Source organism: Crinia signifera, chromosome 11 (genome assembly GCF_055691185.1).
Source record: "Crinia signifera chromosome 11, ASM5569118v1, whole genome shotgun sequence".
NCBI lineage: Eukaryota > Metazoa > Chordata > Amphibia > Anura > Myobatrachidae > Crinia > Crinia signifera.
This window is the reverse complement of record NC_139227.1, coordinates 56,393,028-56,417,722: the sequence shown is the minus strand read 5'-3', so window position 1 is coordinate 56,417,722 and position 24,695 is coordinate 56,393,028. Positions and strand designations below refer to the sequence as shown.

The 24,695-nt window shown below is 47.2% G+C and overlaps 1 protein-coding gene and 1 long non-coding RNA gene across 2 annotated transcripts; one reads left to right on the top strand and one right to left on the bottom strand.

The window, feature by feature from the left end:
- Positions 1 to 256: 256 nt before the first annotated feature.
- LOC146045797 (uncharacterized) lies at positions 257 to 1,085 on the top strand. Its single transcript, XR_014465613.1, has 3 exons — positions 257 to 334; positions 711 to 800; positions 989 to 1,085. It is a non-coding gene; the product is annotated as an uncharacterized LOC146045797 (long non-coding RNA).
- A 14,623-nt stretch (positions 1,086 to 15,708) lies between these two features.
- LOC146046420 (uncharacterized) lies at positions 15,709 to 24,475 on the bottom strand. Its single transcript, XM_083165709.1, has 2 exons — positions 20,665 to 24,475; positions 15,709 to 20,369 (listed from the first exon to the last, which is right to left on the bottom strand). Exon 2 carries the CDS (start codon positions 17,309 to 17,311, stop codon positions 15,818 to 15,820), a length of 1,494 nt encoding a protein of 497 aa, XP_083021835.1. The 5' UTR covers positions 17,312 to 20,369; positions 20,665 to 24,475; the 3' UTR covers positions 15,709 to 15,817.
- Between the last annotated feature and the right edge of the window lie 220 nt (positions 24,476 to 24,695).

Below are 24,695 nucleotides of genomic sequence, written 5' to 3'. Positions count from 1 at the left end.
TGCCAGTGGCAGTACTAAATCCTGTACTGTACTGGCAAATGCCTCCATTTGAAACAACCACTATCCAGGGCAGCCGTAAGCGGGGCAAGCACAGCGGTACATTACAGTATGTGTCCTATTCACTTTGGAGTGGATTTTATAAAGTACACTATAGCGGCCGCAGCACTTTATAAAATCCAGTCCACGCCTTTTTGTAAACCAACCCCAGCCCCATTTACAGTAATAAGAGTACATTTTTGTCATTTGCCCACAGTGCCTCCGCTTGAAGAACAGGGGACCCTTCCCTGCTGGGATGCTGCAGGCCCCCCCTCAAGCATCGCCACGATGCTAAGCAGTAAGTCCTGTCATTTCTTAATTGTGTTTTGTGTTTGTGTGTTTGAACTAGTGTAGTTTTTTGCCGTGCCATTGGGCGACGCTGTCAGCATCGGCCAACGGCAGCCTAGCGCAGTCAGTGTAGTGTCCCCGCGGGAGCCCTGTGCAATTACCGTAGTGTCCCCGTCAGGCAGCTCTGCATCTCGTGCACAAAGGGGGTGGGGGTGGAGGGGTGCGGTGCGCAAATACGTCTGTTGCACGACCTTTTGACCTAGACATTGTTTATCTATTGTAGTGTAATACTGAATACTCTACCACTGATCACAGTAGTGTGTGTGAAGTAATGTTTCAAAGGACACTACAGTAGAGTATACTGTAATGTAATTATTTTTACACAGGACTTCAGAGGAGGATGGAAAGGGTACGCCCCATACGGCCCCCTCAAATTGTGGCAGCCGGAAGTGTGTCGGAGGCTGCAAGCGGACACAGTAAGTGTCCTCCCGACCTGTTCATACCCCCACTATCCACGTTGACGTGGAGTCAATTTTATCAAGTGTGGCGGACGCAGCACTTTATGGAAAAAAGTCCACGGCTTTTTTTTTAACACCCCCTCCTCCCCATTTACAGTAAGAATAATAACTTTATTTTAACAGCACATTTTATAATTTCCCCACAGTGCCAAGCCTAGAGGAAGACCAGGGCACCCTGCCCTTGCAGGCTGATTCAGCACCCCCCCCCCCCCCCCTCAACAAGCGCCGCCGCTCCGTCTGAGAGTAAGTCCTGTCATTTCTTTATTGTACTGTACAGTATTTGTGGTTTTTTTTTTCTTTCGAACTTGTATCTTTTCTTGGCAAGCCGTTGGCCGACGCTGTCAGCGTCGGCCAACGGCAGCCTAGCGCAGTTAGCGTAGTGTCCCCGCGGCAGCCCTGCATAGTCAGGCAACCTAGCAAGCGACTCTCACACAGTGCCGGTAACCGTCACATCCCCAGCGCTGGCGGATGGGCAATCATGCGTGTACAGTACTGTACAATACTGTATTGTACAGGGGCCAATGTGCTTTATTATTTTTTACAGGGCCAGACCTGACCAGACCTCATTGGCTGGCCACCCCTCCTCGTCCCCTGTACCCATTCGAGTACACAAGCCCCTGTGCATCCATCCCCCAGGAAGAAAGTAAGCATTCCTGTACATACAGTAGGTGTGCGTAGCCCATTTTATTAGTGCATCCATCCGCCAGGAAGAAAGTAAGCATTCCTGTACATACAATAGGTGTGCGTAGCCCATTTTATTAGGGGGTGCACCATTCCAGGGGCATGTCAATCACTGGACATGTCCATCACCGCCTATCATTACACAAGATGCCACACACTTTAATGCCCATTAGAGATAATTACACAAACAGTAATGCCAATTCCACATAATGCCATGCACAGTAATGTCCATTCCGCCGCATAATGCCACACACAGTAATGCCCATTCTACATAATGCTACACACCATACTGCCCATTACACATTATGCCAGGGCTTGACAAATGTTTGTAAAACAGGGATAATAGAAACTGTGCTCATTCATGCTCATTGCTTGGGGGGGCGCACTGCACACACTTTCGGGAAGCACTAAGCACTCTTCTTATCAGATGCCTGCCGGAGCCGCAGCCTCCTTCCTTTTTAAACTGCATTCCCGCCTACCAGAGCCGCAGCAGCCTCCTTCCCTTTTGAGCCGCTGGCCATATGCTGCACGTCGCACACTTAATTTACAGTAATAACCATAACTTACTGTATTACAAGTAATAATAATAATAATACAGTAATAACAACTTTATTTATAAAGCATATTTTCTCATTTTTCCACAGTGCCAAGGGTACGGTCACACGCAGCCGCGGCGGTGCGCGGCGGGCATATTACTCACCCATTCGCGCCCGCCCTCGGCTAGCGTGTAGTGGTCTCCGGGTCAGCGGCAGCGGGCAGCGGCAGTCTGGTGGGCAGCAGGCAGCGTGGGACGCTGACAGGTGTAGCAGTGTGTGCTGTAATGGTGCCGGGAGGCCGGCGTCGCCATCTTGGTTAAGGGCAAATAGCAGATTGGCCCAGGTCTGAGGTTTCCGCCCATACTGACCTGACAGCCAATGGCAGCCGCCCTCTTGGGATATAGGGGATCTGCCTAGGGCTGTTCAGTGTCAGTACAAAGAGTCTCCCGAGGCGTTCACAGCTCCCAGCTGACTCCGGCTCTCTGACTCACCTCTCCTGACCTTGGTGCCTTGCTCGTGCTCTGTGCTGGTCTAGGCTACTGCTTAACCCCATCGCTGCCAGTTCTCTCCACAGTCTGGCCTCTGCCTGTATCCCTGAGCTTCCTGGCCTAGCTCTTCAAGTCTCCTGCTTCCAAGCAATTCTGCAATCTTCATTTCATCATTCATCTTCTTCCAGTCTTCAAGGATTCTTCATTTACCATCAAGTACATTCTCTTTCCGGATCCTCTTATTCTTCAAGACCCCTGCCTGTCGTCCTGTGCTATTGAACTGTCATTATTTAAATGAACTTTCTTCTTCTAAAAGTGCCTTGCTGGCTCAAGTATTATTTACCACTAACTGCCATTTAAAGAAAGTATTCAAGTGTGTATTGTTTCCATTGATGAATTCTATTATTAAACCTGCACGATTTAATCCTTCCTCCTCTGGTCCGCCTCCGGTTGCTACACACCACACGACTTCATCCAGCCCTTCAGTTGTGACAGTTTGTACTGACCCGATGGAGTCGGGTGTTGAACAGGCTTCCATGGCGGACGTCTTTCAAAGCATCGTGGCTCGTCTTGAACAAGTGGAAACTACCCAACGCCAAGTGGCTCAGTTTCTTCAGGCCTTGTCCCCGCCCCAGGCGGCTCCCTCAGTGTCGGTGGCTCCCGCACCAGTGATTCCAGTTCCTGTTTCCACACCAGGATCCGTAGTTCCTCATCACATGCAACTACCAACTCCCAGCAAGTTTGATGGTTCTCCAAAGGGATGCCGTGGGTTCCTGAACCAATGCGATGTTCATTTCACCCTGCAGTCGTCTCACTTCCCAACCTCCAAGGCAAAGGTGGCATATATTGTGTCTCTCCTGGCAGGGTCAGCTCTGGACTGGGTGTACCCTCTCTGGGAACGCTCTGACCCCCTGCTCAATGACTATGAAGCTTTCATTACCTCTTTCCGTCGCATCTTCGACGAACCTGGCAGAGTGTCTTCTGCCGCCACTGAAATCCTGAGGATTCGCCAGGGTAGCCGATCTGTGGGACAGTATGTTGTGCAGTTCCAGACCCTGTCCTCTGAATTAAAATGGAACGAAGAGGCTCTCGTCTCCGCCTTCTGGAATGGGCTGGCAGGTCGTATCAAGGATGAATTAGCTACTCGTGACTTTCCTGCTACCTTGGCCGAGCTCATCTCCCTGTGCAACAAAGTAGATCTACGGATGCAGGAGCGCCAACTAGAGAGAAACCGCTCCGATCGCCTCCGCCCTCGCTTTACCACCAATGTTGTTCCCGTTCCTAGATCAGGTTCTTCCACAACTACACCCCCTGATGAACCCATGCAGATCAATCGCTCTCGGCTCTCCTTGGAAGAAAAGTCCCGTAGACCAAGGGAGAATCTTTGCATGTACTGCGGTTCTTCCGCCCATTTGCTGTCCTCTTGTCCATTGCGTCCGGGAAACGGACGCTCCTAACCTCCCAGAGGGAGGCCCGGTTAGGAGTTCTGCTTTCATCTCCCTCCTCAACTGTTTCCACCATTCCAGTTACCCTTGTGTGTCCTCAAGGGAAAATCAAAGTCCAGGCCCTATTGGATTCCGGAGCGGCAGGAAATTTTCTTTCTTCATCCTTCGTCTTTCAACACTCCTTGACAGTACAACCCTTGGTCCATCCCCTGGTTCTCACTGCAGTGGATGGGAGTCGTATTTGTAGTGGGCAAATCACCCTTCAAACCAATCCAGTGACAGTGCTAGTCGGTGCTTTACATCAAGAGACTCTAGAGTTTTTAGTCCTTCCTCAGTCATCACACCAGATGGTCCTGGGCCTACCATGGCTCGCTAAACACAATCCTCATATTGATTGGACCAGCATGGAGATCAAAGCATGGGGTACAAACTGTCTAACCACTTGCATGCCTCGTATCCTTCCACTCAATCAAATTAATCCTCAAGAAGGAGGTCCCAGTCTTCCATCTTCACCAGCTTCACCCGTGTCTATACCCACACCATACCATTCTTTTTCTGATGTATTCAGCAAGGGAGGTGCCGATACTCTGCCCCCTCATCGTCCTTGGGACTGTCCGATAGAGCTGATACCCGGGAAGTTCCCACCGCGGGGCCGTATCTACCCTTTATCTCTACCCGAGACCAAGGCTATGTCTGACTACATTCGTGAGAACTTGAATAAAGGCTTCATTCGTCCATCCACTTCGCCAGCCGGAGCAGTGTTTTTCTTCGTAAAAAAGAAAGATGGAACTCTCCGGCCATGTATAGACTATAGGGGTCTAAACGATATCACTGTCAAGAACCGCTACCCATTACCCCTCATCACCGAACTCTTCGATAAGATCAGAGGGGCTTCTATTTTTACCAAACTAGATCTGAGAGGGGCGTACAACTTGATCCGAATTCGTTCCGGTGACGAGTGGAAAACAGCTTTCAACACCCGAGATGGCCACTACGAATACCTGGTGATGCCATTTGGTCTTTGCAATGCCCCGGCCGTCTTCCAACAGTTTGTAAATGACATATTTCGGGACTTACTGTATCATTCCGTCGTGGTGTATCTCGATGATATCCTCATCTTCTCCCCTAACCTCCATCTCCATCGTCAAACCGTCTCTGAAGTCCTGCGGCGTCTACGCCAAAATCAATTATTCTGCAAGCTAGACAAGTGCGTTTTCGAGGTCACTTCCATTCCATTCCTTGGCCACATCCTCACCAGCACTGGGATAGAGATGGACCCAGAGAAAGTAAGAGCCATCCTAGACTGGACAGCGCCTACCACGCTCAAAGGCATCCAGAGGTTCCTGGGCTTCTCAAATTATTATCGTCGCTTCATCCGGGACTTCTCCACCCTTGCTGCACCCCTTACTGCTCTTACCCGTAAGGGAGTAGATCCAAGTCAGTGGCCATCCGAAGCCTCTCTAGCCTTCCAACAACTAAAGAATGTGTTTGTCTCCGCTCAAATCCTTCTTCAGCCAAATCTCGACAAACCCTTCATTCTCAAGGTGGACGCATCCTCAGAGGGAGTCGGGGCAATCTTGTTGCAGAAAGGGGAGGACCAGGAACTTCACCCTTGTGCCTTCTACTCCAAGAAGTTTCTTCCAGCAGAGAAGAATTACCCCATTGGGGAGCAAGAGTTACTGGCAGTCAAGTCAGCGTTGGAGGAGTGGCGGTACCTCCTGGAGGGGGCACGACATAAGATCACTGTATACTCTGACCATAAGAATCTCTCTTTTCTCAAGCACGCCCAATGCCTTACTGCTCGTCAAGCCCGCTGGGCCATGTTCTTCGAACGATTTGATTTCCAGATCAGATTCAGACCCGGGTCGATGAATGCCAAGGCCGATGCTCTTTCACGCTCTTTCGAGACTCCGGCAGACCTTGAGACTCCTCCTCGACCAATCCTCGATCCCCTGGTTTTTGCTCAAGTTACGGTCCAACCTTCACCTCCTCCGGGCAAAACCTTTGTTCCCCTCAATCTTCGCAAGAGAGTGCTGTCCTGGGCACACGCTTCCCGTTTCGCAGGACATACTGGTGCACAGAAGACCCTAATGTTTCTATTATGTTCATATTGGTGGCCCACCATTCGTCGAGATGTAACCAGCTTTGTCGCCTCCTGTGTAAAGTGCGCCCAGCATAAGTCCTCCAGAACGTCCCCTGCCGGTCCTCTTCTACCTCTAGCCTTACCCACAGAACCATGGTCCCACTTGTCTATGGACTTTATCTGCGAACTTCCTCCCTCCAAAGGGCATACGGTAATCTGGGTGGTAGTTGACCGGTTCTCAAAAATGGTGCACTTCTTCCCATTGAAAGGCCTCCCATCCGCTCCAGTTTTGGCTCAGCTCTTCATTTCCACAATCTTCAAACTCCATGGGTTGCCCAAAGAGATTATATCTGACCGTGGAGTGCAGTTTGTTGCAAAGTTTTGGAGGGCCCTCTGTTCCGCTGTACAAGTCAAACTCAAGTTCTCCACCGCTTTCCACCCACAAACCAACGGGCAGATGGAACGCGTCAACCAAGACTTGGAAGCCTTCATTCGCTTATTCGTCTCTTCTTCTCAAGACGACTGGGTAGACCTTCTGCCTTGGGCGGAATATGCGCACAATAACTCTTATCATTCATCCTCTGGCACCACTCCCTTTTTCACTGTTTTTGGCAAACATCCCCGATCTCCAGATTTCTCAGACTTATCTTCTTCCGATGTTCCTGCAGCTGCTGCTTCCTTACAACGGTTTGCGAAAATCTGGTCAGACGTTCATACCGCTCTCCTCAAAGCATCCGCTCGATACAAAAGGATGGCGGACAGGAAAAGAAGAGCGGCCCCCAAATTGAAGGTTGGAGATCGAGTGTGGCTGTCTACCCGCCACATACGCCTTCGGTTACCATCTATGAAGCTGGCTCCCCGGTTCATCGGGCCATTCCCAATTACTCAAGTTATTAACCCTGTCGCCTACAGACTACAGCTTCCTTCTTCCCTGAAGATCTCAAATTCTTTTCATGTGTCTCTTCTAAAGCCCTTGAGATTGAACTTATATCAGAAGAAGGTGCCCAAACCGCCCAAGATTGGCTCAGAGAAAGAGACAGAGTTCGAGGTGAGGCGCATCATCGACTCACGTTGTCGCAATGCCCATCTGCAGTATCTGGTAGAATGGCTTGGATTCGGTCCTGAAGAGAACTCCTGGGTTGATGCTGCAGATCTTCATGCTCCCCGTCTGGTGAGGCAATTCTTCCAAAGGAACCCACACAAGGTGCATAGGTGCCCTGGGGTCACCCAGAAAAGGGGGGGTACTGTCACACGCAGCCGCAGCGGTGCGCGGTGGGCATATTACTCACCCGTTCGCGCCCGCCGTCGGCTAGCGTGTAGTGGTCTCCGGGTCAGCGGCAGCGGGCAGCGGCAGTCTGGTGGGCAGCAGGCAGCGTGGGACGCTGACAGGTGTAGCAGTGTGTGCTGTAATGGTGCCGGGAGGCCGGCGTCGCCATCTTGGTTAAGGGCAAATAGCAGATTGGCCCAGGTCTGAGGTTTCCGCCCATACTGACCTGACAGCCAATGGCAGCCGCCCTCTTGGGATATAGGGGATCTGCCTAGGGCTGTTCAGTGTCAGTACAAAGAGTCTCCCGAGGCGTTCACAGCTCCCAGCTGACTCCGGCTCTCTGACTCACCTCTCCTGACCTTGGTGCCTTGCTCGTGCTCTGTGCTGGTCTAGGCTACTGCTTAACCCCATCGCTGCCAGTTCTCTCCACAGTTTGGCCTCTGCCTGTATCCCTGAGCTTCCTGGCCTAGCTCTTCAAGTCTCCTGCTTCCAAGCAATTCTGCAAAGAAAGTAAGCATTCCTGTACATACAATAGGTGTGCGTAGCCCATTTTATTAGGGGGTGCACCATTCCAGGGGCATGTCAATCACTGGACATGTCCATCACTGCCTATCATTACACAAGATGCCACACACTTTAATGCCCATTAGAGATAATTACACAAACAGTAATGCCAATTCCACATAATGCCATGCACAGTAATGTCCATTCCGCCGCATAATGCCACACACAGTAATGCCCATTCTACATAATGCTACACACCATACTGCCCATTACACATTATGCCAGGGCTTGACAAATGTTTGTAAAACAGGGATAATAGAAACTGTGCTCATTCATGCTCATTGCTTGGGGGGGCGCACTGCACACACTTTCGGGAAGCACTAAGCACTCTTCTTATCAGATGCCTGCCGGAGCCGCAGCCTCCTTCCTTTTTAAACTGCATTCCCGCCTACCAGAGCCGCAGCAGCCTCCTTCCCTTTTGAGCCGCTGGCCATATGCTGCACGTCGCACACTTAATTTACAGTAATAACCATAACTTACTGTATTACAAGTAATAATAATAATAATACAGTAATAACAACTTTATTTATAAAGCATATTTTCTCATTTTTCCACAGTGCCAAGGGTACGGTCACACGCAGCCGCGGCGGTGCGCGGCGGGCATATTACTCACCCGTTCGCGCCCGCCGTCGGCTAGCGTGTAGTGGTCTCCGGGTCAGTGGCAGCGGGCAGCGGCAGTCTGGTGGGCAGCAGGCAGCGTGGGACGCTGACAGGTGTAGCAGTGTGTGCTGTAATGGTGCCGGGAGGCCGGCGTCGCCATCTTGGTTAAGGGCAAATAGCAGATTGGCCCAGGTCTGAGGTTTCCGCCCATACTGACCTGACAGCCAATGGCAGCCGCCCTCTGGTCAGACGTTCATACCGCTCTCCTCAAAGCATCCGCTCGATACAAAAGGATGGCGGACAGGAAAAGAAGAGCGGCCCCCAAATTGAAGGTTGGAGATCGAGTGTGGCTGTCTACCCGCCACATACGCCTTCGGTTACCATCTATGAAGCTGGCTCCCCGGTTCATCGGGCCATTCCCAATTACTCAAGTTATTAACCCTGTCGCCTACAGACTACAGCTTCCTTCTTCCCTGAAGATCTCAAATTCTTTTCATGTGTCTCTTCTAAAGCCCTTGAGATTGAACTTATATCAGAAGAAGGTGCCCAAACCGCCCAAGATTGGCTCAGAGAAAGAGACAGAGTTCGAGGTGAGGCGCATCATCGACTCACGTTGTCGCAATGCCCATCTGCAGTATCTGGTAGAATGGCTTGGATTCGGTCCTGAAGAGAACTCCTGGGTTGATGCTGCAGATCTTCATGCTCCCCGTCTGGTGAGGCAATTCTTCCAAAGGAACCCACACAAGGTGCGTAGGTGCCCTGGGGTCACCCAGAAAAGGGGGGGTACTGTCACACGCAGCCGCGGCGGTGCGCGGTGGGCATATTACTCACCCGTTCGCGCCCGCCGTCGGCTAGCGTGTAGTGGTCTCCGGGTCAGCGGCAGCGGGCAGCGGCAGTCTGGTGGGCAGCAGGCAGCGTGGGACGCTGACAGGTGTAGCAGTGTGTGCTGTAATGGTGCCGGGAGGCCGGCGTCGCCATCTTGGTTAAGGGCAAATAGCAGATTGGCCCAGGTCTGAGGTTTCCGCCCATACTGACCTGACAGCCAATGGCAGCCGCCCTCTTGGGATATAGGGGATCTGCCTAGGGCTGTTCAGTGTCAGTACAAAGAGTCTCCCGAGGCGTTCACAGCTCCCAGCTGACTCCGGCTCTCTGACTCACCTCTCCTGACCTTGGTGCCTTGCTCGTGCTCTGTGCTGGTCTAGGCTACTGCTTAACCCCATCGCTGCCAGTTCTCTCCACAGTCTGGCCTCTGCCTGTATCCCTGAGCTTCCTGGCCTAGCTCTTCAAGTCTCCTGCTTCCAAGCAATTCTGCAATCTTCATTTCATCATTCATCTTCTTCCAGTCTTCAAGGATCCTTCATTTACCATCAAGTACATTCTCTTTCCGGATCCTCTTATTCTTCAAGACCCCTGCCTGTCGTCCTGTGCTATTGAACTGTCATTATTTAAATGAACTTTCTTCTTCTAAAAGTGCCTTGCTGGCTCAAGTATTATTTACCACTAACTGCCATTTAAAGAAAGTATTCAAGTGTGTATTGTTTCCATTGATGAATTCTATTATTAAACCTGCGCGATTTAATCCTTCCTCCTCTGGTCCGCCTCCGGTTGCTACACACCACACGACTTCATCCAGCCCTTCAGTTGTGACAGGTACAAGAGGACCAGGCAGCCTCCGTCCCTTCTCCAAATCCACCACCCATGGATAGAGGTAAAGTACAGTATACTGTAGTAATACAGTAGTAATGCTCACTGTACAGTATTCAACCTGTACTGTATTTCTGTTCTAAACTGTACATTGTTTGTTTCTTTATTTTCACAGATGAATTAAGAAGAGTGGTGATGATGCTCCAGGGCGTGATCAACCAGATATTTGATTTGCTGATGCGATTAATTTAATAAATTTTTATTTTTGTTTGTTTAGTTGATTAAAAAATTTATAAAAATCATTACTGTCAGTACATTTCATTAAAGATGGTTTGCAGTTTGTAATTATTACAATACAGTATACTGGGCAGGTGTCAGTACAATACATCTTTCAAAAACTTCTTTATACAGTACCATACAATTAGAATCATGTGTGGGGACTTAAAATACAGTATACAGTAATAATTTTTTTTTTTTTTTAAAAACACAAAGTACATTAATTTAAACAGGACAAAGTCATATTTTAGGTACAATAATTTAAAGTACTGTTGGTCACAACAAAGCTTTTTACAAGGCAGTGGCTGTCCTTTGTTCTATGGGCCAAACACGCTTGATTTTGCTCATGGTAGAGTGGTATGGGGAGAGAAGAAAAAAGAATAGCGTTAGTACTGAATGGTCACAAGGATTTCAGGGGGGGGGGAGAGAGACACATGTTGGCAGGGGAAGGAGACGGGAGAGAGGGAGAGAGATAATGTACAGTAAGATCATAAACGTACTTTTTTTCCATTTCATTGCCTGTCCTTTGTTCTCTGTCCCAAACACGCTTGATTTTGCTCATGGTAGAGTGGCATGGTGGATAAGGGGAGGGAAGAAAAAATAATAGCGTTAGTACTGAATGGTCACAAGGATTTCAGGGGGGGAGAGAGACACATGTTGGCAGGGGAAGGGGATGGGAGAGAGATAATGTACAGTAAGATCATAAACTTACTTTTTTTCCATTTCATTGCCTGTCCTTTGTTCTGTGAGTACAGTAGATGCCAGTTTGAAGAGACGACTCCAGTTGCTGTGCTACAGTAAGCACATCCAGCGTGTAACTCTGGGCATCCGTAGCAATCCATTTAAAGTGTCCTTTATCTTGGTACATTCAGCCTTTGTAAGCTCAAATTTTTCCTTGAGTCGTGTCACTAAATCGAGGCGCAGGTTTTCTGGGATTGCGAATTTATTACGTTGACCATTAAAATTGACCCGATTGCACCAATTCTTATACAGGTCAAAAGAAACATGCTCTTGGAAAATCTGTTGGGTATAACGGTGCATTTCCATCTTCGCTGCTTCAAAGAGAGTGTTGACACCCTCAGCTGTGATGACTTTGAGTGGCATGTCAGGCAAGGAAATCCCCACAGCGCACAATTCTTTTGGTATGCTAGGTGTTCTTTCGTGGAGAGGTGATGTTCTTTGATGTTGAGGTAAGGTTGCGACGATCATATTTCCAGGGGACAATTGGGATGATGCAACCATTGCAGTGTCCATGTTGTTAGAGGCTTGGGTGCATTGTGTCTGTCAGCCAACCAGTGAGATGTCAGTGGGGTACTTGTTAAGTTGGTCTGACGTTGTTGTGTAGCTGAAGCATTATGTGTGGGAGGCAACCAGTGAGATGACACTGGTGTGGTGTCCATGTTCACCAATTCATTTGGAAAACAGTTTCTGTGTCCATGCTAGGGCTGGGCAATCGGTTGGATGAAGCTGGTGTCATCTCCAAATCAGAGAAGTGGAAAGATGTGGTTGGTTGGGTCATTTCCAAGTCACAATCCTTTGTTTCAAATGCATCAGGGCAGTCAAATTGTGATTGTACTGGATTAGATGTTGTGGGTGTAATGGGAGGCCCTGTAGCAGCTTGCCATTGTTTGGCTTGAGCAAGCATGTCATTCAGACCTCCTGACAGCACTTTAATTTGTCCTGTCAGTAAATGAATTTCCGCTTTCAGTTCATCCACATGTACAGACAGTCCATTGTTTTGGGTTTCCAGGCGGGTCATCTTGCCCAAAATGTCTCTCACCAGCCCTGTGCAGCTACATTGTGGTGGGTTGTGATCCAGAAAGTTAAGTTTCCTACGGGATGGTGATTGAGATTTTTGTTCAAGCGGTGTAATGTGAAGCTCCAAAGGGTGCAAGTCATTATCTACGGGAACTGACACATCTGTCACTGTGTTAATGTCTTGCTGTGTATCAGTGTTAATGTCTTGCACCAGACATTCATCGTGAAAATCTCCTCCAGTCTCGTAATACAAAGACTTGTTCTTGGCCTTGGCATTTTTCCGTAGTTTGACAACAGGAATATTTTCTTTTCCTGCTTTCTTCTTAACGATATTATTTTTAATGCGTGGCACTAATGCAGCCATTCTCTTGGGACATGCAAGTGAAAGTTCTACAGAATAGAATTTTTTTGTTTTCACCATCTTCAGTAGGCAGTGCACTCTACAATACACAACAATAAGATTCAAGTTAATACAGTACATACAGTACAGTATCTGTACAGTACAGTACATTAGTTACAGTACAATACAGTAGCATACAGTATTGTATTATGGTATAACAGTAGTGAAAATGATGTGACCGTACTGCATAGACATGAGCTTTTTTTTTCAATAAAAGGGATGAAGCGATAAACAAAAGTACAGTACGTTAACAGATGGGGCTTAGACAGACAGACTAGGAGGGGAGCATACTGTAGTTGGACAGAAAGATGGATGGGGACATACTGTACAGTACTGTACTATACAGAACTGTACTGTAGATTGACAGCGGATGGAGGGGGGGCATACTGTAGATGGGTGGGCGGACAGACAGACAGACAGGGAGGGGGCACATACTGTAGAGGAATAGGAAGAGAACCATATTGGAGCATAGACACAGACGGGGGCCAAAGACTGCCAGGACAGATCTTCAGAGCCCCATACAGTACTGTGTGTGGGTAGGAGGCATGGACAACAGAACACCATTCTGTATGAAATACTGAACATACTGTAGGGGATACGGACTAGTGTTCATTCTAGCACCCGCCATCTTAGAATATCCATGCAGCTTCTGTTCCCTGCCTGAGGTGTCACTGGGGTGTCACTGTCTGCTGTGGTGTTTGTAGCACAGGTCTGGTTTGCATATCAGTGCTGATATACTGTACAGTACTGTACAGTACAGTACTGTCATAGGTGTGCGCACATTGAGTGTTAAGGGTGCACAGGCAGAGTGTTAAGGGTGCAAGTACAGTATGTTACCGCCGCCACTGCCCTCCCAATGTTAATGTTCCCTGCCTGGGGTGTGGTCTGTACAGTACTCATAGGCGTGCGCAGCACATTGAATTAGGGGGTGCACTGTCAAAGTGGTGTGCCTAGCACCACCTATTGGGCATGTCTAACTGGGCACGCCTATGAGTACTGTACAGACCACACCCCAGGCAGGGAACATTAACATTGGGAGGGCAGTGGCGGCGGTAACATACTGTACTGCACAGTACTGGTGTACAGTAAGGCATGTAGAGGGGTAGGTTGGGTCGATCGCACAAGATGAATATATCAGAGTTATGGACCCCTAATGTGGATGATCTTAATGAGTATATTATAAGACCATAGGGGTGTGCTACCTTGGGACAAAAAAGTTTAGGACAATATTTGCAAGAGGAAAAAGAATGTCCTTGGTAAGGTGCACCTCAGGAAATTTATTAAAATATAACCTTTATTGTTTCATACTTAAAAGGCTGCGAAAATTTTATAAAAAAAATAAATAAAAACACTTAACATACATGGGTGGGGTTCACACAATAAAAGACTGGGGTGGCATGCAGATATGGCTATAAGATATACGTATTTCACTGGTAGGATTGTGTGTATGCTATCTGGATCTTGTGCAGACCCTGCGAGTAAAGATAAATCGCAGCGGCTGCTTCCAGATCTTCACATGTAAGGTACTGGGTAGGAGTGGGTTAATTCAAATCTCCAACATTTCATATTAATGAGATATAGTGCAAGGGCTCATCCGTACTATGAAATTTGCTACAGGTAATAGTCTCATTGGGAGTGGGTATAACAACCTCTTGTGACTCCTTTGTATCCACACACCTAATTGGGCATTTATAGATGTGTTGCAATCCTATCTGTGACGTGCTGGTGAAGAAATACACACCAGTGCACTGTCAAATCCTCCTAAGTATGTCTGGGTTTCCCACTGTGTTAATACACCAGGGGATGTCAACCCAGGGAGGGATAGGACTCCTTTATAAATTAAAGGGCGCAGTGTACCTCGCTGACAGTAGACGTACTGACACACAAGTACAAGCGTATAGGAGCCTGAATAGCGGCTTCAAGGATACAAACACTAGTCTAGGCACACAATCACAAAATACATTATATGAAAAATAATAACAATTAGCAAGCCATCTGCCTGCGCACCGCTAGCCGGCACGCGCTTCGCAGATTAGCTTCCTCAGGGCCAACCAGACACTGCCACGTAGCGGGTTTATATGTATGGTGTAATCGTAATTTGTCCAATCCTAGCGTTCGAATCAGATGCGCCTCTGCAGCGTCATCTGGGATGTCTAATCCTATCAGGAAGTGTACTGGCGTCCGGCGTGTCGACGTCACACGTGTCGGACGGTAGTCATGGAAATCGCGTGCGGCGTCTGACGTGTGCATGCTGTACACGGGTTGCGCTAATAGGCTCTCTGACCCACGTGTGTTGCAACGTCAGTATACGCGTTGTCATAGAGACCGGAGTTGGCGTCCTTCCTCTATGACACTCCAGTGGGCGAAGTGGGGTTGGGCGTGTCTCGGCATATCTGCTGTTACTATGGAGACCCGGATCGGCGTCTCTCATATGTCAACAAGGAGGTCCGTATCCTTGCAATAGGCGATCGCCACTGTAATTTATATTTACATTGCTGTGAGATTACTGTCAATCGAGCCTGCTGAGCGTAGAGTAGTTTTACCGGCAGGAATCTGAGTCCTAAAAATTATCAAGAATCACAAAGGTGCTGTTATTCCACTTCTCATACTCTATAAGGGATACTTAGGTATATGTTGAGAAGATGGCAGTATTAATATTTGCTGAGTGTCAACATGACAGTGAGTCTCACCAAAAGAGCCTATGGGTTATAGTGTTAGTGCTTGTCCTTATTTGACTGTTAGATATATCAAAAAAAAGGGGGGGAAGGGATTTGTGAGTATAAAGAAGGGGATAAAACATATCTACCTAGAGAAATGTGAGCAGATATATGGTGAATCAATGTGAACGAGTATATCCTGAAGTGAAGATACTGTTACTCCATTAAAAAGTGCTGCCAGGTGCAGAAAGAGTCTGCATGTTAGTCCACGCAGAGTCATACATCATATATTCTAGGTGACAATATAATTTCCAGAAAAATGCAATATTGCACAAATCTGTGTTACGTGCCTCAAATGAGGTCCAAAAAACAAAACCAAAACTAGTGAATCAAAACATTGTAAAAAAAATGTAAACAACACACACATGTGAACATGTGAGACAAAAATCATGTAAGTATATGGGGGTGTAATGAATAGAATGAGAGAAAATATATCCGTGGGATCGTATGGTGAGTCAAGATGATATCCACTGACAGATACTATGATATGGCATGCCGGCACATGAATTATGGTATTTATAGAAATGCAGAATAGCTGTTCTCTTCGTTGAGACCATTGGGTGTCATGGTCTTCATCAAAAAGATGAGTCTGGTCTCCTGCTTGAGGAGTTTGGTGTCTACATCTCCTCTTCTTATCCCCATGTCAATTTTCAGCATTCCATAGGCTGATAGGCCCGTGGTTTTGCTCTGATGATGTCTGAGAAAATTACGGGCAACGGGGGTAAGTATTTTCATTGCCCTTTTATCCCTTTCTGCATTCCTGATGCTAGAGATGTGCTCAAGCAATCTCTTTTTAAGTGGTCTTATAGTTTTGCCGATGTATGTTTTCTTACAGGGGCACTCCAGGTTGTACACAACTCCTGCTGTATTGCAGTTGATGAAATCCTTGATTTTCCATACATGACCAAATTTGTCTGTGTATTCTTGTCTCTGCGTCATCACTGAGCAGGCTTTACACGTTCCACATTTGTAAGAGCCCACTCTTTGTTGTGTTGGTCTTTTGATTTTGGCCAAATGGCTATGTACCAAAGTGTCACGAAGGTTGGTACTTCTTCGCCAACTCAATTGGATCCGATCGTCTAGTATTTTGGCCAGATCCTGATCCGTTTTTAACACATGTACATGTTTATTTAAAATGCCCTGGATTTTCTGCCATTCCTGGCAGTATGTTCCTATAAAGCGTATGGGTTCACCCTCTTGGTTATCTTCCCTGTTGGTCTTGGGTACTAATAGTTGTTCTCTTTTGTACATCTTAGTTGCATTGTAGGCTCTTTTTATGCTCCTCTTGCTGTAGCCTCTATCCATTAGGCGGATGCTAAGTTCCTTGGTGCTCTTCTCATAGGTGGCCTCGTCAGAGCAGTTCCTTTTAGCTCTCAGGAATTCTCCTTTTGGTTGCCCTCGTATCACTGGAGGAAAATGTGAACTCGAGCTGTGTAATAAAGAGTTTGTGGCTGTTTGTTTCCTATACATGTCTGTTGTTAGAGAGCCGTCTTCCTCGATTGTGATATGCAGGTCCAAATAATTCACTGCTTTCTTGCTGATGTCATATGTCAGATGTAAATTAAGATGGTTTTTGTTAAGGACGTTCATCATCTCGATAAATAGATCTTTTTCTCCCTCCCATAGTATAAGGAGATCATCTATGTATCTAATCCATAATAGGATGTGTTCAGTAAATCTCTCATTTTCTTCACTAAAGACAACTTCCCGCTCCCACCACCCCAGGTACAGGTTGGCATACGTGGGGGCACATGTGCTCCCCATCGCAGTCCCCCGCACCTGGAGGTAGTAGCCTTCATTACACACAAAATAGTTCTTAGTTAGAACGAACCGAAGTAGTTGTAAGATTAAGTCGTGGAAGTTGTCTTTTTTGTCCATTTGTAAAAAGTATTTGACTGCCTCCAGGCCATATTGATGGTGAATGCTTGTGTAAAGGCTTTCTATATCGCAGGTTATTATCCATGCGTCCTGGCTCAATGTCACATCCTGTAATTTGTTCAACACCTCCATCGTATCCCTCACATACGATGGGAGCGTGAGGACATAATTCCTAAGGTGTGCGTCCACAACTGACTGGCTCTCTCTGTGAGGCTGCCTATGCCGGACACCATGGGTGACATTCTATGGGATGAGATCTGCTTTTTTTGGCGTTAATTAGACCACAAAATGGCGATATCGCATTTTTCCCTGAAATCGCCAATTTAATGGGATGCGCTAAGGGGCTGAAATCGCATAATATGTGCGTTAAGGTATGCGGAACAAAAGTGCGAGATTATTTCGCATTTATATCGCATCCAGATGTTTTCGTATAGGAAAGTATACAAATCGCTTATTTAATGCAATGCGTTTTCGCAAATCGCACTTTTTAGGTGTCTAATTATCGCACTTATTTCAGACCAGGTTCTGTTTGGCGAATTTGCACAGAACTCATTTTGGTCAAGTGCACACATGGTTAATTTCAACACAGGTGCCCTCATTTTCACTCACAAACACCCCTACATAAACCCCAACAGCATTTAGGACACCTGTGAGGGTTTGAAACATGGAGATTTTGCAGAGTGGTTTGGAGTTGATGATTTGTGATGTGGCCCATTTGGAGGAGCTGCGCAGGAGGGAGGAAGCTGCGCGCCAGATCCAGGTAGCCCCCCGACTACTGCGTACCCCACGTATGTATCGTGCTCGGCTCTACCTGGACTCCCTCTCGGATCAGCAGGTTGTGGGGATGTTTAGGCTGAACCGCATTAACCTGTTGGACTTATATGAGCAGGTGAGAGAGGATTTGGACCCTTTTGGGGAAGGCAACTATGCAGTGTCTGGGCTGCACAAATAAATGTGTGCCCTCTACTATTTGGCCACAGGCTCCACTCAGTCTGTGACCTCATGGGCCTTGGGGGTATCACAGGCCACTTTCTCTAAGCATTTCACTCAAGTGTTACTTGCTTTAAAGAAGTTGTGGCGGACATACATCAGATTCCCCAGTTCTGAGCAGGAGTGGCAGGACCACAAGTTGGCTTTCTATAGACTCTCAGCATTCCCTCGCGTGCTGGGAGCTATAGACTGCACACACATTGGGATTAGGGCACCGCACGTGCGGGGACACGTCTACGTCAATAGGCGTGGGCGGCACTCCCTGAACGTGCAGGTTGTATCCAATGCAAATTTGAAAATCCTGAGTGTTGTTGCAGGCTTTCCGGGAAACTGCCATGACGCCTATATTCTGAGACACTCAGCCCTCTGGAACAGATTTACCAACCACCAAATGCCAGAGGGCTGGCTACTAGGTAAGTACCTTTTAACATAATACCCTGTCTGTCCCTAATTGTACCTGCTGCAATGTGTGTGTTTCCTCTTTCACAAGCATATTGCTCTTCTACCATTGTGTCCTGTTTGAAATCAACACATACATTACCATATAAGGCAATCACTTCCTATCTGTGTTTTAGGTGACTCAGGATATGGTTGTGTTTCCTGGCTCATGACACCTTTGCGCACCCCAGAGGGCCCTGCACAGCACCGGTATAATGAAGCCCACATTGCAACCCGCAATGTGGTGGAGCGCACATTTGGCGTCTTGAAGAGTCGCTTCCGGTGTTTGGACAGGTCGTCGGGTACACTGCTTTACCACCCTGGCAAAGTAGTCATGATTATCCAGGCTTGCTGCATGCTGCACAACATAGCCCTGTCTCAACCTGCCTATGTGGAGGAGGAGCATGCAGCAGTCGTTGAGGAAGCCCAACCTACCACACCTCCGGTAGTGAGGGGTACGCAGAGGGGGAATCTGGTGCGCACACACATCATCAGCCGATACTTTTCTGGTAAGCACATGTGCCCTGTACTGCAAAATGTACCTGTGCTGTAAGTGTACTCATTAACTAATGTGTGACCAATACCATCTGCTTCCACCCACATTTAGCCTAATACACAGAGCCCAACGGATGCAGATGGTGGTGCTGACCTATCCCTTGCTGATATCTAGCTACTTTTCAGACATGTATGAATGATGTATGCAGTCAAACATGTCTCACTGGTGGTGTGGAACTACACGTGCCAGCATGCCCTGACACACTCTAAGCATTACAGTCCAAACCATGAGTGTCAGAGCCTGCTGGAATATGTAGATGCACAACCTTTGCCAGCCAAGGAGATACCCCACACTACTTTAGTGCAATCCCATTGTCATATACCATTGCAATATTTTAGACTGCACACAATAATTGCTTAAAAAATAATACACAAACACAATGGTATGCGGCTAGACATTTTTACTTCTGTATACTTTCTCAGACGCAATCTGCATTTTTGCAGGTGAAAAATAACAACTCTGGGGGCATGTTACAAGATGATTGGGAATGGGAAAAATAATGAAACATATGTAGGAGCTACCTTCTCCCAGCATCAGGCACCCCTACACCACTTCTAGACCCTGTACCAAGCCCACCACGGGTCCTAACACTCCGACGGGGTGGGGAAGTGGGGGAGCCACTTATTGGGGTGCTGGATACACTGCTGAGGGTGGATGCTGTGCCACCTCCCACATTGGCTTCCAGCTGCTGGATTTGGGCCTGCATAGCTAGTAAGGCATTAGTCTGCGCTGTGCATGATTGGGTGAGTGCAGCAATACTTTGCGCCAGGCTGCCAATATGCCTATTCTGCTCCCTTACAGCAGCAGTTAGCTCAGCAAGACGGGTGTCAATGCTGTTAGCAATGCGCACATGAGTGCCTACACCTACCCGTACACTACGTGCCATTTTCCGTAACTGAAGGAAGGTGTCACGCATGTACCCCTGGATATTACCTATTTGGAGGCTTTGGGAGGCCATGAATTCTATCTGTTTTTCCTTGAAATTAACCAAGGAGTTAGCTACTTGGGAAGCCGAAGCGGCTGTATGGGGTGTGTTGGTGGGTGGGGGTGGGTTGGGAGACACCCCACTTGGGGGAAGATCACTCTGTGACGAGGTCTGTATTTCTTCCTCTGCCGCAAAGGTGTCGACTGGTTCAAGAATGATGTCCATTTCGTCTAGCACCATCATTGAAGAATCTGTTTGGTTTGACCCTAGTTGTATAGCACCTGTGGATACAGAGAAGAGGTAAGTACTCATGCATATATAGGCCACACTGTCCTCTATACTGTTTTACATAGGGCTTGAGATGCTGGACGCAAATACCTAGGGGTGTTATGTACTTACACATGTACCCCGATACAGCATGTAACATTCACATTAATAATATGTCACATGCGTAGCTCAGATGACATTCATTTCCGTTGCAATGTAGCAACAGGAGTTGAATGTGGTATGAGATATTGTTGAGGTGACATGGGTGTGTGTACTGTATGTGTAATGGTGTGTTTTTTGTTCATTTACCTGCTTCCGCAGATTCTGCAGCAACGGGCCTTCTGGTCTTGGATGCGTGAGCACTTCGGGACGGACAATCTGTGCAAGGAAAGATGGGCAGGCATTATGGACCTTGCAATGGGGAAGCATTTTGTGCAAACAGGCATTGAGATGACAATAATGGACAATACCCTTTGGACAAGGACTGCTTTATTTCTTTGGCACCATTTTGTTTTGGAACCCACAGATTTTTCTGTGACATTAATAAAATTACACTATTGTACACATGACAACTATTGTATAATCTTTGCTATGTAGGCATGGCAGCTAAACCACCAGTACACCTCTGGGTTTTTGTCCACATACATGTTAGGCTGCTAGAAAGAATGTTACAGTGTTAATCAATGTGAGCAGTTGTGGAACAACAAGGCCCAGCATTATCAGCAATTTTAAAGGAGTAGCAGGCAATTTCTTGTGCATGACCTTGCTGGGCTATGTAGTTCCACAGCAGCACTTTACTTAGCATAACAATACAAGTGAACATTATAGTTATAATACATTAGCATGTATGTTTAGGATTGCATGTGGTCACACTTACCAGCTCTAGATGGCGTTTGTGGCCTATCGGTATCCGCCACGTGCATGCCAGGCAGGACCTCAGGGGGGATGATGCGCTTCAGCTTCACCTCATACGAATTGTAGCACACAGTGGTGGGGCTTCCTCCTCCAGTCTTGGTGGCCTCCTCCAACTCCATGGCCATTTTATTCTTCAACTGCCTTTTGATGTCGTTGAATCTCTTTTTCACATTGCGGACCAGGCGCTTGTGCTGACTCACAGCGTTCACCGCCTGGGTGATGTCCTTCCACATAGCCCTTTTGCGCTGTGCAGTGGTCTTGTGGTGAGATTTGCCAAGCAAACGCTCAAACACTGGCAGGATAGCCCGGACAAGTGCTGCATTTTCTTCATAGGAAAAACGCACCTTTCTGCCACTTTTGGTGCGGCCAGCTTCAACCTCCTCCTCCTCCTCCTCATTTTCAACACCAGCCATGTAGCCCTCCTCCTCCATGGCAGTGTCTTCCTCCTCCTCACCACCATCTGCCTCCACCTCTGACATGTGGCCCTCCTGCAGCTGGTGTGGGGTATGATCAAGGTCTTGGCTGTAGGATGGGGATGCCAGCGGATCCTCCACCTCCTCCTGCTGGGGCTGGACGCCCAGGGCCTGGTGTGAGGCTGCCCTTGCTGTGGCCATGCTGCCTGCCACACTGCTGCCTCTCACACTTGTCTGGCTGCTGCCACTGGTCCCTCTGCCACTGGTCCCTCTGCCACTGCTCCCTCTGCCACTGGTCCCTCTGCCACTGCTCCCTCTGCCACTGCTCCCTCTGCCACTCCTCACTCTGCCACTGCTCCCTCTGCCACTCCTCACTCTGCCACCAACACCTGTTCCTGAACGCACACTGCCACTGCTCCTCTCCATGCTCCTTACTTCCTATCAAAGAGTGAAATGGCGCCAATGACCCTTTATATAGGGGGTGTGATGCATAATGGAGGGGACACAGGTGGGCCAATAGGTTGGGGGGTTCTTACTCATGCGGAGACAGTTTTGTATATCGCACTCCGGTTGGTCCAAAAATCGCACATGACCGGCGGAAGAATTCGCACTATTTTGTTACTTAAAAGCGCACCACTTCGCCGCAAATCGCACCTATTCGCACTTTTCAGCCTCCAAAACGCATCACATTAAATATGCGAATTATGACTGAAAAGTGCGATTTGTAAAAATGCGATTTGCGGCGATGTGGTGCGCTAAAAAAACATGCGCATTTATGTGCAAGCATAGAATGTCACCCTATGGGTCTGCCTGGAGGTGTCCTTTCATTTTTATGGACTTTGGGGAGGAGATACAATGTTGGTATCTTGACGTCCTTAACGTGCAGAAAGTCTGATTGGGCTTTTGTGAGGGTCCCTGAGCGTGTAGCTTCTTCGATCATTCTGGAATATAGGGCCACATAGTCTTGAGTAGGGTTGAAGGTGAGTTTTCTGTAGCAGGTGGTATCGCTCAGTTGCCTCTCTAGTTCCTTCACATAAAGTGATCTGGACCAGAGGACAACGTTACCACCCTTATCGGATGGTTTAATCACCGTATCATCCCAGTTTTTAATTACTTTTAGGGCTTTCATCTCTTGTGGACTGAGGTTCTTTTCATATTGGTAAGTATGCTTTTGTGACTCCAGCTGGTCTAAGTCTTGACTGACCAGGTCTGTGTAGATTTTGACAACAGGGCAGATCTGGAAACTGGGATAAAACTTGGATTTCTTTTTGAGTTTGATCCTTTGTATGTCACTGTTGTCACCAGTGTCCCTATCAGTCAGATCAGATGATCCTTCCTCCTGCAGATCTTCCAAGAAAGATATGATCTGTTCCTCTTCTCTACTAAAGAGTGGGACTGGACAGGTAGGGGATTCAGGATTATTAGCATCATTCTCTACAGGGTCACTTTGCTTTGTACTGAAAAACTTTTTGAGTAACAGTTTTCTGGAGAATAAATTCAGGTCCTTCTCTATTTCAAACCGATTAAAGGAGCTAGTAGGGGAGAAAGAAAGACCCCTCTGTAACACCTGTGTCTGTATGTCGGTAAGAATATGATCAGACAAATTTATTATTTTGAGGGAGTCGGAGTCAGATCTTATTTCCGATATCGTTGGAAATCTCTCGGATCTTCCCTCCAATCTCTTGTGGGTCTCTTTTTTCTTCTTCCCCCTCCTTGTCCTGCGGTGTCCCAGCCTAGTCGCTCTCTCGTGTCTCTTGGGCTCACCCCTAAAAAATTCCTCTGTGGGTTTCTTAATAGAGTGTCAGTGGTTGTTTCACTCCCTGAGGAATCAATGTCATAGGTGCTGTAGTTGAGAGGGTTGGAAGGTTGTGCCCTCCTACTGCTGGGGACATTCCATCTATATACTCTGTTCGTTCTGAAGTCTTCAATGTCTCTTTGGAGTTTGTTTTTCTTTCTGCTAATAATTTCCTTCTCCATTCCTTCTATTTCAATTTTAAATTTATTATAGGTCTTCTGGAATTTATCCAGCCCTTCAAAGTCCTTCAACTTAGAACTCAGTCTAGAGATTTCAGTAGAGTGTTTGTCAAGCATAATTTGATCGTGTTTTATCAAGATGCCTATTAAATCAAATGAACATTGGGTGAGTGTTTTCTCCCATTCTAGTCTAAGGGTTTCATCAGCAAGTTCGAATGAGGGGAATACACGTGGTCTTAGTCCCCGTGGTGTTATCTTTTGCTTCAAATAGCTTTCGAACGTCATCTTGTTCCAGAATGTCTTTGATTGTTTTATAAGGGCAAATTTCAGTTGGTATAAGTCATTCAGCCAATCCTCTTTTGAGGTATTAATGTTCAAAATGTCAGTTTCTAATAATGATTCCATACATTTTTGTAGGTTACTCTGTCTATTTGACAGTTCCTGACTGAGGCTGAATGTGGGATTAAGATCCCTTGTGGTCTCGGAGCTGGACATATTGTCGCTAGTGCAGTGGCTTGTTACACTTCAAAGATATTAACAATAACCCTATGAACAGAGTCTGGTTGTCTGGGTGTACGTGAATTTCTAGTACACCGTCTCGTATATATTGAGTATTATTATAATACAGAGTAAACTGTTATGACAATCTGTGCTGATTGACAAGAAGGTGAAGTTTCTTCACCACGTCGTTACAGGTAGAGGGGTAGGTTGGGTCGATCGCACAAGATGAATATATCAGAGTTATGGACCCCTAATGTGGATGATCTTTATGAGTATATTATAAGACCATAGGGGTGTGCTACCTTGGGACAAAAAAGTTTAGGACCATATTTGCGAGAGGAAAAAGAATGTCCTTGGTAAGGTGCACCTCAGGAAATTTATTAAAATATAACCTTTATTGTTTCATACTTAAAAGGCTGCGAAAATTTTATATAAAAAAAAAAAAAAACACTTAACATACATGGGTGGGGTTCACACAATAAAAGACTGGGGTGGCAGGCAGATATGGCTATAAGATATATGTATTTCACTGGTAGG

Excerpts from the sequence above, each read along its gene's own strand:
- LOC146046420 (XM_083165709.1), bottom strand. The coding sequence starts at position 17,311 with ATGGAGGTGTTGAACAAATTACAGGATGTGACATTGAGCCAGGACGCA.